The sequence below is a fragment of the Ips typographus genome, unplaced genomic scaffold, assembly GCF_016097725.1.
Source record: "Ips typographus isolate SLU unplaced genomic scaffold, UJ_Ityp_2.0 IpsContig33, whole genome shotgun sequence".
Taxonomy (NCBI): domain Eukaryota; kingdom Metazoa; phylum Arthropoda; class Insecta; order Coleoptera; family Curculionidae; genus Ips; species Ips typographus.
The window spans coordinates 932810-949584 of NW_028098572.1; the positions used below are offsets into that span (position 1 = coordinate 932810).

Here is a 16775-nt window from a genome sequence, read left to right on the forward strand (position 1 = left end):
CTTGAGTTTTCAACTGGGACCCATCCACCACATTTTAATATCCTTCAACTTTCCAGGATTGCAGACTTGTGATGACGTACGAAATAGAGTTTTCGTCTGTAACTCGTTAATTTGTATTTTTAATGTCCATGGGCCTAGTTACACTAGCAGCCCGATTCCGATCGCTTAATAGCTCCATTTGCACTTTGTGTACATTTTGTTGTTAATGTGGGTGCGTGACCTGATAAGTTATCAGGTATCGTAGTCACGTGATTAGTTTACGTTTTTTGTCGGGGAAGCGTCGGTTTGTGGTCGTGTTTCTTTGTGTCAGGTGCCATGTGGCCTATTTAATCACCCCACTTTTTAATGACCCGTTTAATTTTTACCTCTGTGATTATTTTAAATCTAAATTCATCTGGCCGAAACACAGGTAAATTGGTTTGATTTTGGGTTATTTAAGATTTATTTTGTAACGGCCATATTTTCCAACACAGATTTTGTGTTCGGCTCGACCGAGAGTCCGGAAATTTTATTTGACTGAAATCTAATTTCCAACTGGGACTTCCCGGCAAAACTGGGAACACTTACAGCACCCCAAGACCGTGCTAGGCACCCTAAGGGCTTTGAAACCACCCACCAACAACCCTTATAGGTGAAAGAACCGAGCACGACAACCAGAGGGTTCTTTGACTTGATGAGACTTGGTCAGGGTTAAAACCACCAAGTCAATTACTTAATTTAGTTTTTTTAATTTTAAATTCCGACGTTTTTTCTTGATTATTTAATTTAGTTTTTCAAATTTTTAATTTCAGTAGCTTTCCCTAACTTGACTAATTTTGTAAGTTTTTTTTTTCTTAATTTTCAAATCAATTTACTTTAAACGGCTTTAGCCCTTGTCAGTACCTCTGGAAACCTTTTGGGTTGCCAGAACAAGTGTTGAGGTCGTTTATCTGTTTTCTTTGTGCTTTGCTGTTTTCTGTCCTAGGGAACCTATCACCAGTTTCTGTGGCCACTCCTGACTACTGGGAAGTGAAGAAGTTGCCATTTGTGTCGAAGCAGGAGAACTCACAGTCGAAATGTGATGCTCGGGTTTGAAATGTTTTAATTCTTTTAACACTTTTTCTGGGTTTCTACCTTTAGCGATAGCTTCACGTAACACGAATTTCTCTTTTTTCGACAAACTTTGAGCCCTACTGCGAGTTTTTACTCGATCTTTGTCACTCGATTCACTCATGGACAATTTTTATTATACAAATGACTATTTAAATTCATGTATGTGTTATGTTTATTTATTTATTTACATATTTTTTAAAAATTATTCTTATTAATTTTTCTTTTTTATTTTTTAAACAAGTTGATTATTCCTAGCAATTTCTTTGCGAATTTGCTTATTCATTAAACTAATAATCTTCTTAATGCTAAAATACACAAGCATTAATACCCCCATGCACAAAAAAATAATAATTAAAATTTCCTTAGCTGACCATGAATTTTCTTTTCCCGAATTATTTGATACACCTCCACTGTTTCCCGCTTGAGAAATAATAATTTCCTCCTCTTTTGAAGATGTACTACCCATGTTAAACTAAAATTTTATCAAATGAACGCTTGAATAGCACAGGTAATCCCCAAAAAATCACTAAATAAATCAACGTTACTATCCCTAGCCAAAAGAAAATAATACTTAAAATTTCCTTCATACCATGCATCGTTTTCAGTACTCTCTGTCATACCCCAAAAAAAAAAACTCAATTATTGTTTCTCATCTCTCTTAAAACACGACGCCTTCACCAAATGTCACGTTTTATTTATGAGCCCATTTGGGTTCAATAATTAAACTGACTTACGACGTCTAACGTCGCGCCGAGATCTAAGTTTTAGAAGGATGTAATGAAACACTGAGTTTTTAGAAAAACAACGTAAATTTATTAACCAACATTTAAAAAGGGAACCGTGCAACATAGACCAACACTTTAAAACATCAATGATCAAAAAATATTTATACTTACATGGTTAGCTGAGGACGTTTTCTGGCGGCTGGATTTTTCACTTTTGTGTTGGAATAATTTTGAAGAATGGACTACTTAATTTGAGTTATTTTCTCGAAGGGTGTCGGCATTCCGACTCTTGGTTTCGACTAGAAGCGTTACTGCCTACTAATTTCACACTCTCCTAGACTACTGAAATCGGGGTATTTTATACCCGTTTGACCGGCTGACGTAGTTTGTTATTCCTCGTCGCCTGCATCTCAACAGTAGCGGGGATTTGTCACCACCAAAAATAGCGATGATGCATTTTAGTATTTTCCATCCTCGAATATTTCATATTTTAAGTTAATAAGTCCATCTTTTTAATTAATGGATTTTCCATTCGTGACAATAATACCAACTTTGCAGGTTTAATGTTTATTTATAACTTAATTAAATTATGCTTACTTCAAAAAAAACGTCAATTTATATAATTAAAAATAACATCCAACGTGTTATTTAATAAACTTTTTCGTCGACCGAATATAATAATAGACCTTTTTAAAAAAGGTAAGTTTGGTTAGCCACGTAATTTTAAGACACCCTGTTTAACTAAAATGTATCTAGAAATATAGTAGAACTTCGTATCTATCACTTTTATATGGAAAGTTTTCTTCTAAAATTAAAAATAAAGCTTGTATTGGGGTGGTCTAAATTCAATCAATAGAGGTTATTTGACAGGAAACAATTGAAGATCGATACAGAAAATATTAGTCAAATTGGCATAGAATCCGAGTTTGCAATAAAAAATATGGCATCCCATTTAAAAAAAGGTAAGTTTGGTTAGCCACTTAATTTTGAGACAACCTGTATAGATAAAATTTATCTAGAAATATAGTAAGACTTTTGTATTTATCACTTTCATATAGAAAGTTTTCTTTTTAAACTAAGAATAAAATTTGTATTGGGGTGGTCTAAATTCAGTCAATAACCCTGTACATTCTGCAACCTCTTAACTTTATATTGACCTGATTAACTTGAGGTGTGACCATATAAAATATTAGCAAGGTCAGTTACTATAAACCTTCAGACTCTATAGCACCACTGACATTTTAGTATAGGCTCTTAAGCTAGAACCTTTACAGTACATATAATTAGATTAAAATAAATTTTTATTTATACTCTTTAAACAGACATCCATTTTTTAAAATCTTATTCAGTTGTAAAAAATTTCAATTCTTCTTTAACATTATCTACACTTATCTTTAATGATTTTCAAGAATATTGTCACGTTTAATTTATGAGCCCTTCTGGATTCATTAATTAAACTAACTCGCGACGTTAAACGTCGCGCCGGGATCTCAGTTTTAAGGATGGAATCAAACACTGAGTTTTCTATTAAAATATTATCAGTACACGGTCCAATGTCCAAGCCCTTCGTGAGTTCCAATAACAATACTACCTCATCATAGTCTGCTTCCTTCTTACATAGTCCAGTGTTACATGAAATATAAGACAAAAGGTTAATATGTGCTACTTAAGACTTAATATACAATATCATGTCTTATAACAAAATTAATTTTAGCATCATTGGTAACTCTTATTTATGTGTTAGTATGTACGATCCATTTTCCATTCCTAAAAAATAAAAAAAAATGGAACGTGTGGAATTTATTTTCCAAATGCTGTAAAGCAAGGATTTCCGTGTATGCACCGCGCGATCAAAATTAGTCATGTAAACAACTCGAATTTTTATGTTAGTAGTTCGTCATCAACCGACAAGATTGTCGGAGCGTCGTGTCAGGAATATTCGCCTCTTCAGCGAAACATTTTTTATCGCACCTTATTAGTTCATGGCGCTAAAAAATAATTGGATTAATTTCATGACTAGATTATACTCGTTATTTGGGTTTAATATGACACCATTATACATTCTTATTTTATTTCAACACGTGTGTATATTATGCCTGTATCAATATATGTATATACATAGCCATTAACAATAATAAAGTAATACAAAAACAACAATAAGGTAATATAAATTAAAGTGTAGACCTCATAGCTGCTGATAAGTAGAATATGGGATATTCTTCCCTATATTTCCAAAAGGCTCTAACTGAGCAACAAACGGCTGTGCTACCGCTTGCTCTAGATCATCTCTAGTTTGAGGATTAATGGGCCCCCCTGCTCGCACTTGCGCCTGGTTATCCGGATTTGGGCACAGTGCCGGATTGCGGACAACCTGACTTGCGTGGGATTCAGGTGGTCCCATAAGTTTGTGGTCCAAACGCACCTCCAGAAGATGCGCCAGCAGATCATAATCCCATGGGTTTAAGCATGGTGCACTTATTGACTGTTGGGAAAACATTTCTCTGATAACTTTAACATTGAACCTAATATGACAAGTTCATTGTCTGGAAGTAATTCGCTAATCTCAGCATCCTGGTTTTCCGGTGGAGAGGGTTCTGAATTGCATTCATACGGTTGCTATCACCACTTTCATTCAGTTTGTCCCTTGATGCACGTGCTGAATTTTCTAGTGTATTTTTGGTGTTTGATTTATTAAAAAAGAAAAAATGTAAGTACAAAGTTTTTTCAAACCCACCTTATCTTGCCATTTATTCGTTACATTTTTATTTTATTATTATTATTTTTTTTCCATTATATAGGAAAAAACTTTTTATTCCTCAAATTTTGTTTTTTCATTAAGATGGAACGTGGAAACGGAGCTGGACGGGGCCGGGGTCGCGGTGCTACGCTTATGGCCATATTGGCCGCAAGACGAGCTCGAGATGCCGCTCGTGAGGCCGCGTCCGCGGTGGACCCCCAGGCGGAGGCTCAGGCTAGCGACAGTTACACTCCCGCCCAAGATGCTAGTGACAAGGAGGCTCCTCATAAACCTCCGACTACACCGCAATCTTACCAGGGGGAGGTTACGGGGCAAGCGTTCCCGGTATTCCCAGCACCTCAAATGGCGGTCGGGGATATAGGAAGTCACTCCAAAAACATAAACTTTTACTTCCTGTAGTATTTATGGGGAAAAATAAAGAAGTATTATAATAAATTGATTGTATCACTCAATTGAGATCCTCTGGGATGGGGTTTCCTTCCGGTGTCCAGGGGTCATGGTAAGGTAAAATTCTGCTTACATGGACTACCTCAGTCTTAGATTTTTGTGAAATACCTTTTCGTATTTCATAGTCCACATCAGACATTTTTCGATTTATGTAGTAAGGACCAAACCATCTAAGCAGTAATTTTTCACTTTTTCCTACTTTCCTAATAGGGGTGAAAACTTTCACTTGGTCACCCTCTTCAAATTCAACATGGCGGTGTTTACAATCGTAACGTAATTTATCTATGTTTTGTCGCCGTTTTATATTTTCAACCGCCAAATTTCTGACTGCTAAATCAACGTCTCTAATTTGGTCGCTATTACTACTTTCTAAGGGTGGCAACAAGTTTGCTTCTGTTGGTAAAATAGGTTCACGACCGTACACCAGCATGAATGGTGAAAATTTAGTACTATCTTGTTTTGCAGAATTGTACGCAAAAGTCACATGTGGAAGATATTCATCCCAATTTGATTGATTAGTATTGGTATACATAGATAACATATTGGCTAAAGTTTTATTAAATCTTTCTGTTAAGCCATTGGTTGCGGAATGATATGCAGTAGTAAACTGACTCGTTGTCCCCATCTTCTTTAGCAATTCCGTAACCAATTCTGATTGAAAAACTTTTCCTCTATCGCTTAACAATTCCTTAGGTGCACCGTGTTTTGTAATAATTCTCTCCAGTATAAATTTTGCTACAGGTCCGGCTTTGCGGCTCGGTAATGCGTCAGTTTCCGCCCACCTTGTGGCGTAATCTGTCGCTACCACTATCATGGTTTTGCCGCTGCTACTTCTGCGAAACGGACCTAACAAATCTATTCCAACCTTTTCAAATGGGGTGCCAACTGGGATAGGATGTAACAGTCCGATAGGCTTATGATTTTGTTCGCCTTTCCTGACCTGACAATCCGGGCATCCTTTTACAAAACGTTCCACGTCCTTTTCCAACCCTTGCCAATAGTATCTTTGTTTTATTTTCGCTAGGGTTTTTGACAATCCCAAATGGCCACACAGCGGTTCTGAGTGGTGGGAGTACAAAATTTCCCCTATTAACTGTTGCGGTATCACTAAAAGTTTAGTCCGGCCCACTCCATGCGGGTTTATACGGTACAAAACTTCTGACTCAAGCCTAAAATTTTTAGCTTGCTTGCGTATACCAATTGTAGCTTCTTCAGGATGTTTTATAGCCTGAATTATTTCCAAAATGTTTTCATCTTTTGCTTGTAATTCTGCAACGTTACGTATATCTAATAAAAAGGTTGGTATTTCGTCAATTTCTTGTACTTTCGTATTCGCTGGCAAAACAGGATATCTGCTTACGCAGTCTGCATCTCTGTGAGCAATTCCCGATTTATGATGTACTGTGTAGTCAAATTCCGATAATTTTAACGCCCAACGCGCTAAACGTCCAGTAGTCTCTTTAAGGTTTTTAAACAACATAGCGCATGATGATCTGTCACTATTTTTATAGGTTTTCCATAAATAAAATGTCTAAAATAGGATAGCGCCCATATAGCTGCTAACCCTTCAAGTTCTGTTATAGAATAATTCTTTTCAGCTTTACTAAGGCTTCTACTTGCATATGCTATTGGGTGTAACGCATTTTCATGATCTTCCTGCAATAATATTGCTCCGATTCCATCTTTACATGCATCTACCCTTAATTCACATCCTTTATTCGGTTGAAAATGTGCCAAAACTGGTTCACTAATCAATTTTTGTTTTAGTGTTTCAAACGCTTTGTCATGTATGTCCTGCCAATCAAATTTATTTTGTTTCTTTGTTAGATCATGTAAAGAACGTGCAATTTTTGCAAAATTCTCTATAAACTTCCGGTAGTAGTTACAAAGTCCCAAAAAACTTTGGACACCCTTTACATTTTTTGGCCTTGGAAAATTTTCAATTGAAACTAATTTTGATTTATCAGGAAAAATTCCGTCTTTTGAAATTGTATAACCAAGAATATTAATTTTTTCTTTTAAATATTCACATTTTTTAGGTTTTAGTGTTAGGCCTGCACTTCGAAGTCTATTGAAAACTTTACGTAATTTTTCCAAATGTTCATCTATTGTTTTAGAAAAAATTATAATGTCATCCATGTAAATTAAAACTTCTTTCCATTTTAAATCTCTAAACACTACATCTCCTAACTGTTGAAATGTTGCCGGAGCATTGCACAACCCAAAAGGCATTACATTAAATTCCCATAATCCGTGACCTCTTGGTCGTAGGTATTTATCGTTCTCGATAAAGCAGTACTTCGTGAACTCGTGCGGAGATAAGGCACAGTTCAGTCGTACCGTTATCTCGCGACCAACCTTGACCATGTAGTCGGTTGCAAGTGTAACCTTCAAACTTTGCGCGTTTGACTCAATCTCGACGTTTGCAAATACCTTATTAGTATCTTCCATTTGTTCTATTTTCCCCATGTTGTTGTTGACATTGTTGCCAAAATGTAAAATCAATGGGTCGAGCTCATGGTATAATGTCACAGTATTGGTATTATAGTCAAGTAATGATTTTTTACTAGCCAAGAAGTTATGTCCCAAAATTAAGGCTTTTGATAAATTTTGCACCACTAGTGCCTCAACGGAAATAATTGTGCCATTAACTTTTATAATTACCTCAGAATTGCCGAGAGGTTGAACTGTATAACCTCCTGCGGTTATCAGTTGTATATTGTCTTGTAACCGTCTCATGTTACTGATATAATTTATGTCGACTACATTTTTACAAGCTCCTGTATCAAGTAAAACAGGGACGTTATCTTTATCGTTAACTGTGATATGTACTATTAATGTTTGTTTACTGGTGCCCGTAGATGACAATTGGACAATTTCGTCCGGGCTTCTTAGTTTTGAAATTGTCCTCTGCCGTTTGGGTTTCTTCGGCCTTGAGGTGCATTCCTTTGAAAAGGCCTGTTATTGAAGTTACAAGACACGTGACCGGTCCTACGGCAATCAATGCAAATAACCCGGCCGTCGTGCGTTCTCGTACGAGGCAAATAATTATTATTATTATTATTTCTCCAGTTTTGATTAGAAAACTGATTTCTGTCCCTATTAAAAGTATAATGGTTCTGGGGTTGTTGCGAATTGTTTCTTACAAATTGTCGCCCCCTATTGAATGAGTTGTTCCTAGGACCATTTTGATTTGGTCCAAAATTATTCACCCTTGGAACATAGGTATTTCGTGTCTGATTTTGAACCGTATTTGAAAAATTCCTATTAAAAAATGTTCGTGGCCTTGTGTCATTCCAGGTCCTTTGCCGGTTTGTTGGGTTATTATTACTGTTTACTGCCGCAGATACTGACAATAAAGCTGTACTTTGTGTCATTTGATTTACCAATGTTCTTTATTTTATATCGCTCAGCTTAATCACCAATTGCTTCAAATCGTCAAAATTTCTGTTGCTAGAACTAAGCAAATAATACATCTCATAATATGACGGATACAAACCATTTTCAAAATGATCCCTAAACGCATCGAAAGTCATTTCTGGGTCAATCTCGTTTGCGATTGCCAACAGATCATAGTAGTACTTTTTTATATCCTCGACGTCTTGCTGTTTGCGAGTGTTTAATCGAAATTTCAACTTTCGGAGTGGTTGTTCTCCTGAAAACTGTTTCAAAAAATCTGATTTTATATTTAGCCATGTTTTCATCTGATTCTCTGACTCACTAATATAATTACCAAACCATGTATGGGCTGGACCTTCCAAAAAATTAGCTAAATAAGATATTTTATGATTTTCTGACCAGCTATTCACAATCGCTGCTTTTTCGTATTTATTTATAAAAATACTGGGAGATTCAATGGAAGGGTTAAATGTAGATGGGCATGTAAACTTTGGGGTGGCCGGAGTTTTTGGCTCAGCCAAAGCTGCTTGTAAAGTCATGTTAGCCATTACTGGAGTATTGTTAGGGCGTATGGCACGGTTTCTTTCCCGAATCACAGGGGGTGGGCAAGGATTATTAGAACTTTGTAATAATTCTGAGGGGCGGGATGGAGATAAGCTTTGGTGGCACTACCACTTCTAAGGGACTCTCTTGCCAAGGATCCTCTGTTTCACGTGGTTTTGGCGGAGTTCTACTTAACGAAGCTCTTGGTTTGAAATAAACTTCCGTGGATTGGGGCTAAGAAGTTGAAGCCGAGGCTTGGGAAGTTTGAGCTTGAACGCCCACGACAGTATTGTCAAGAGTATTTTCTTCGTCCTCACTGCTTGTCAAACAAACTGAACTGGGTTTGTCAAGCTTTTGTTTGTGTGAAGAAGTTGCCGTTTGTGTCGGAGCAGGAGAACTCACAGTCGAACTGTGATGCTCGGGTTTGAAATCTTTTAACTCTTATCATCATCTTATCACCTTCTCTGGGTTTCGACCCCTAGCGATAGCTTCACGTAACACGAATTTTTCTTTTTCCGACAAACTTTGAGCCCTACTGCGAGTTTTTACTCGATCTTTGTCACTCGACTCACTCATGGACAATTTTTAACCGACCGTTTAAATTCATTTATGTGCTATATTTATTTTATTTATTATATATATTTATCTCTCGGAACCGTCGTACTGATAGGACGTGCTAGCGATAGGTTGTGTTAAAGTAAACATTTACCGTGTTCAAAACAAAACATTGGCTAAAAACTGTAAATATTTTGTGTATTCTGTGCGGATTTGTCGGGATAGATACAGGGTCCTACAAATATAAAAATGCACCCTGGGAGCTCGCAAGAGTCCGAATCGGACTATTACTCCCAGGATGGAGGGTTTGTTAAACCCCAGACAAAAAAAAGGGGTCGGAAACCTAAAAGCTCAATATCGTCAACCCCACTAACACCGGAGGCTAAACGAAAGGCAGTGGATGAAAAGCCAACCACATCAACAACACCACCAACAACATCAGCAACAACCACACCACCAACACTTAACTTTCAACGCGGACTCCCTGCGTGTTCCTATGCGTTCATGGTGTCTGCGAAACCCGCAGTTACCAGGGTGCAGCTGGCAATAAGGTGGGAGGAAATCAACACGAATACAGACATAGTTATCAGACATGACAACCATTTCATAATAAAAACAAACTACGAAGAGCAAGGGACAAAAACATTACAACAATTACAAAATGAAAACTTTATTATAAATTACAAACAACAAAAAACTGATAAACAAACCACAACTCTACAATCCAGAACCAACCGCCCCGTGACACCGTCCTACTCAGTGGTTGCTACCGGGGTCGACCTGGACATCACAGATGACATGTTCCAACGCTACTTGCAGAAAATGGCCCTCAAAGTCAGGTTCTGCAAGAGGATCATATCAAGACAACGCAACAGCCCAACACTGATGATAAGACTGATAACTGGAGACCTCGCCACTTACGAAAGACTAATGAACGACCTTGCAGTCCATTTCCTCGGCCGCGATCGTGGAAAGCAAACCACCACCGCCTATTCCAGCCCCATGCAGCAAGTGCAACTCTTTTGAGCATCGCTCAGAAGAGTGCAAAACACCAATCAAATGCGCTAAATGCCAGGGCCCCCATGCTACAGTAAAATGCAGCTCTCCACTTCCTGTCAAGTGCGTGGCCTGCAACTCCGATGACCATGCGGCGTGGAGTTTAAAATGCCCAAAGAGACCGACAGCCCCTATCGAAGGTATTCCCAACGTTAGGACTAAGTGTCTCAACAAGAGAACAGCCGAAGTGTCGGAAACGGTAACAAAAGTGAGCAGAATTCACAAACCCATAACAACACACGACTTCATAATAAACACATACAAACACGAAATTAATAAGACCAATAATATTAACAGGGAAGAATTACTGAAGTAGTAGTAGTAGTAGTAATATGTATATTTTGATGTTCGACCTGGGGGCTCCTTCCTGACAGACAATCCGCGACAGAACCCCAGGACCAACTAAAACAAACAATCACTAACATAGAACATTCAATATAAAAGTACTTTACGCCAACATTAACGGACTGAACAGTAAAAAATACCTTATTTACAATTACATTGAACAAAACAATACTGACTGCTGTAAGTTTGTGGAAACTAAAACTAAAACTGGACAGACACCAACGTACAGAGACTGGCAGTTTATCTGCAGACATGGTAACATACTTAACAACGCTAGAGGAGGAGCCACAGTACTGCTAAAACCATCAATAAAATTAGGGAAAGCAAACCCGCCTTCTCTTAATAATCCTTTAAATGACTGTCTTCACTTTACTATACCCTACCTTGACGACAAGATCCATATCTTCCTTGTATACATCCATCCTTATTCAGACATCGAACAAAACATACTGACTAAAGCTTGCCTGTACAAGTACGCTATAATCGTTGGAGACTTAAACTTAAACAGAAACAAGAAAATACAACTAAACAGATTTTTAGACAACTCAGACTTTATTAAAAAACAAACCCCGCCGACTTTTCTGATGCCAGAAAACCAAGACTCGACCCCAGACGTATTACTACATACAGCAAACCTGACAAATAATATAAACAATGTTAATTTGACCAACGAACTAGGCTCCGACCATCTAGCCATAACGTTTGATATTAACATACAACAAACACCACCTACATTAAATACGAAAGATAACATCCAAAAATTTGATTTAAATAAAACAAACATAGAAAAAGTTCAACTACAAATACATGACTACTTACAATCACAAACGATAACACCTTCCATAGAAAACTTACAAGAACAGTTGACATTGGCAGTAGAAAAGTTTTCCCCACGGGTAAAAAACACTTTCTACCAACATACCCTGCCAAAATTTATACTGAGACTAATCAAACGAAAAAGAGAACTATACAGACTATACACGCACACACAAGACAATGATTTAAAAAGAAAACTTAACGAACTCAACAGAAACGTCAAGACTTTAATAGACCAATACAAACAAGACAAATGGCTGCAAGCATGCCAAGAAATCGAACATGACAACGGAAAAACATACTGGCAGAAAATTAAAAAACTATCACGGTACAAGAAAACAAATGCGCTAGGGACAATAAACAAAAATGGTACCGAACAATACTCAGACCAAGACAAAGCTAACGCATTTGCCAGACATTTTCAGAAAGCTTTTCAAACTTCTACTAACCCTAACTTTGATGACCAAAACTGGACCTTAATAAACGACTGGTACAACAATTACTTTGACAACCAAACTGACAACACATTTCCGTTAATCTCTAACGATGAATACGATAAAGCACTGACTAACTTAAAGAACACCGCACCAGGCAAGGACAAAATTAAAAGCAAATTGCTAAAAAACTTGACCACCGAAACTCACAAACTTATACTAGACTCACTTAACAACTGCATTCGACACAACATAATACCGGATGCATGGAAAACGGGCATAATAATACCCATTCCAAAAAATGGACTCGACAACACACAGACTCAAAATTACAGACCTATTACATTACTTCCAGTACTAAGCAAATTACTCGAACTCACCATAAAAAACGGACTTCAAGAACAGATTGGACAGCACATTCCATCATACCAGTTTGGCTTTAAACCAAAACACTCGACTATACATCCACTTTTTATCTTAACCAACAACATACAAACAACGCACCTCAACAGCAACAAAACAGCTTGTTTGTTCATGGACATTAACAAAGCTTTTGACAGTGTCTGGCACAAAGGACTACTTTACAAACTACATAAACTTGATACACCAAAATACTTACTTTACACAATCAGAAATTTACTAGAAAATAGACAACTGCACGTTCGAATAGACAACACACTTTCCTTTCCTTTCAGTCCTGAACAAGGACTACCCCAAGGATCACCCCTCTCACCTTTACTTTACAACCTATACTGCCATGACATATACAATCACAACAAGCAGGACAAAAACCAATTTGACAAAACCGCATACATATTACAATACGCAGACGACACTGCACTTATAGTACACGACAAAACTACGTCAAAAGCAGCGTCAAAACTACAATCACTTACTGACGATACTATGACGTGGTTCTACAGATGGAGACTGACCCCCAACGCAACTAAAAAACAACTTTTACTACCAAACCATAGGATCAAAGACGACTCCCCAAACATAACCGCGGACGGCCACATAACTGAACCCAAACATGACGTAAAATACTTAGGCGTAATACTGGACCAAAAACTAAAATTTAAAAACACTTAAAAAATGCAAGAACTGAAACTATTAAACGGACAAAACACTTTAGATCACTGACATACAAAAACAAAGGTATTAGCACGAAAACCGCCACACAAATATACAAATCCATCTGTAGACCAGTTCTAGACTACGGACACTTACTTAGAGCAAACGCTACTGACAAAACTAAAAGATATACTCAGACTACGGAACAGATTGCTCTAAGACTAATAACCAAAATAAGACACCCAGAAAACCCACTACACAACCCATCCAACCAACTTCTCTACGAACGTACAAACATGACCAAAATAACAGACAGACTTATACAACTACAAAACAAATGGAAAAATAATCCAAACAACTGGACAATAATAAACCCACTGTGCATAACAAGACAAACCAGACAATCCCGTTACCTCTTTCCCACTGCCACCCTACTAGAGCACTTTAACTAAGACCACTTTTTTTTTTTTTTTTTTGTACATAAATTATAAATAATTAGAATAAGTTAACATGTATGCTAAAATTATAAAAAAAAATCCCACTGTAAACATAGGCAGAAAGACCAAGTGGTCGATAGCCTTTTTTCTGTTGAAAATAAAGATTATTTATATATATATGTAAGAATTGAGGGAAGAATAAAAACAAATTTCCCCGTACTAAACCAATTTAATGATTCTTATTCCAATATACCACTCTCTCTGCTGGTGAATATCAGAATGCCCTCCACTTTTCTGCCATCCCTTAACTAAACATCCTAAGAGCACCCGTCTCACAAGTATCATATTACATACCCCTATCTCTTATCTGTTACAATAATAATGCTAAGGACACTTAAAATAACTTAGCCTAGCAAATTCCCAAAGACGTCCTTTTACACCAATAAATATGTCGCCATCCAAGAGTGGTTGATAAAAGACGCCCTCAAGTACCACGAGCCCGTGTGAAGTTCTCACGGTAGGCTCGCCATCTTGATATGATTGCTAACACGGCCAACCTGACACGTAATTCGCTCTCGAATTACCAAGTCCTGTAACAACAGAAAAACCAGCAGGATCGTACGACAATTATTTAATCGATACAAGGGATGCCTGGTGCAATGAATGTGACAGAACAAGTTAATTCACCAAATAATAACAAATTAAAAAAACGACAATTAATTCGAATAAATGTAAAGCGTTCTGCTTACAAGACAATAAAAACGTACCAAGTGCAAAGCGTTATGCTTTCAACACATTAAAACGGTACTAAGTGCAAAGTGTTATGCTTTCAACACAATAAAACTGTACCAAGTGCAAAGCGTTATGCTTTCAACACATTAAATCGGTACCAAGTGCAAAGCGTTATGCTTTCAACACAATAAAACTGTACCAAGTGCAAAGCGTTATGCTTTCAACACATTAAATCGGTACCAAGTGCAAAGCGTTATGCTTTCAACACAATAAAACTGTACCAAGTGCAAAGCGTTATGCTTTCAACACATTAAATCGGTACCAAGTGCAAAGCGTTATGCTTTCAACACAATAAAACTGTACCAAGTGCAAAGCGTTATGCTTTCAACACATTAAATCGGTACCAAGTGCAAAGCGTTATGCTTTCAACACAATAAAACTGTACCAAGTGCAAAGCGTTATGCTTTCAACACATTAAATCGGTACCAAGTGCAAAGCGTTATGCTTTCAACACAATAAAACTGTACCAAGTGCAAAGCGTTATGCTTTCAACACATTAAATCGGTACCAAGTGCAAAGCGTTATGCTTTCAACACAATAAAACTGTACCAAGTGCAAAGCGTTATGCTTTCAACACATTAAATCGGTACCAAGTGCAAAGCGTTATGCTTTCAACACAATAAAACTGTACCAAGTGCAAAGCGTTATGCTTTCAACACATTAAATCGGTACCAAGTGCAAAGCGTTATGCTTTCAACACAATAAAACTGTACCAAGTGCAAAGCGTTATGCTTTCAACACATTAAATTGGTACCAAGTGCAAAGCGTTATGCTTTCAACACAATAAAACTGTACCAAGTGCAAAGCGTTATGCTTTCAACACAATAAAACTGTACAGCCGCATGCTAAAGTGCTTTCTATACATTGAATACGTTGTTCAACAACCGTTTTGTCACAATCACCCACACAGGCAACAAAAGCTCAAAAAGTTAGCGCAATTACCATCGTTGGGTAAGTTTCCCCCTAGTTAAGATTACTCTGACAGTTCGCCAGGCCACACTCTAAGCATGTCTTTAGCTACTACTCGCTTTCGATTTGATGCTAAATTTTTCAATTCGAATCTTTCATTTGGGAGGATCTGTATGATTTCAAAAGGCCCTTCGTACTTGCCGTCCAATTTCGACAAGTGGCTATTGCCCGATGGATGATAGACACAGTCACCTATCGCAAACTGCTTATTGGACCTCCTTTTTTTATCAAAAAGATTTTTGGCCAACTCTGCCTGTCGCTTCATACGATCATATGCCAGATTTCTATCATTTAATAAATTTGTCGGAAGTGGTTTTAACGGAAGCGACTCTGTTAACGACTTGATATCGGGACTATTACCTTCGACCCCAGTCAACAAATAAACGGGCGAAAACCCAGTTGATTTTTGAACGCTTGTGTTGAGTGCGGTTTGCAGTTTATGAATTTTGTTCGGCCATTCTGACTTATTTTCGATTTCTGTCCTCAGTAAATTAATGACTGTCCCGACATACCGTTCTACCTGACCGTTCCCTCGAGGGGCGCTTTTAGCAATTAAGTGTTGTTGGATACCCAATTCTAAGAGTACCCCCTTTACCATTTTATCTGTAAAATTAGTACCTCGATCACAAATTAATGTTTTGGTAATGCCGAACATGCTGAGATGTGATTTCAATGCTTCACAGGTCTCAGGTCCAGACAACCCTTTTAGTGGCACCAAAAATAAAAACTTCGTAAACGCATCAACCAGAAGCAATAAATATTTAAAACCCTCCGTTGATTGCGGAAATGGTCCTACGCAGTCCGCGTGTACCGTGTGAAAAGGTATCGGTTTCTTATCAATAGGGTGAAGCTGAGCCTGTCTGGGACCGGTGTGACATTTATTGGCAATACATTTTAAACAGTGATTACAATATTTTTTGACAAATTTTGCCATCCCTGGAAACCAAAAGTAATGATTAATTTTAGCAAAAGTTTTATCCGGTCCCATATGGCATTGCTCGTCGTGAAATAAACGCAGCAACCCTAAACGACTACCTTTTGGTACAACAGCACGATAGACAGGCGGATCCTGACCCGGATTTATTTTACGAAAAAGGATATCATTCTGACAAAAGTAATCGGTAGTAAGTTTACCCTCGTTAAGCCTATTTATGATATCTTGTGTCTCGTTATCTTTCTTTTGGACTACTTTCAACCAGTTATTAGTTGTTAAAGTTTTAATTTGTGCTACTTCGGATTCAACAGCTGGATCCAACGGGTTTCTGCTAAGATAATCGACATGTTGAATATATTTTCCCCTGCGGTATTCAATTTCAAAATCAAATGACTGTAG

At 37.5% G+C, this 16775-nt stretch overlaps 1 protein-coding gene across 1 annotated transcript; it reads left to right on the plus strand.

Annotated features, from left to right (window-relative positions):
* The first annotated feature begins 314 nt into the window (after positions 1-314).
* Positions 315-5103, plus strand: LOC145739538 (uncharacterized). Its single transcript, XM_081994935.1, has 2 exons — positions 315-4524; positions 4657-5103. The coding sequence occupies exon 2, from the start codon at positions 4657-4659 to the stop codon at positions 4972-4974; it is 318 nt and encodes a 105-aa protein (XP_081851061.1). The 5' UTR covers positions 315-4524; the 3' UTR covers positions 4975-5103.
* The last annotated feature ends 11672 nt before the right edge of the window (positions 5104-16775 follow it).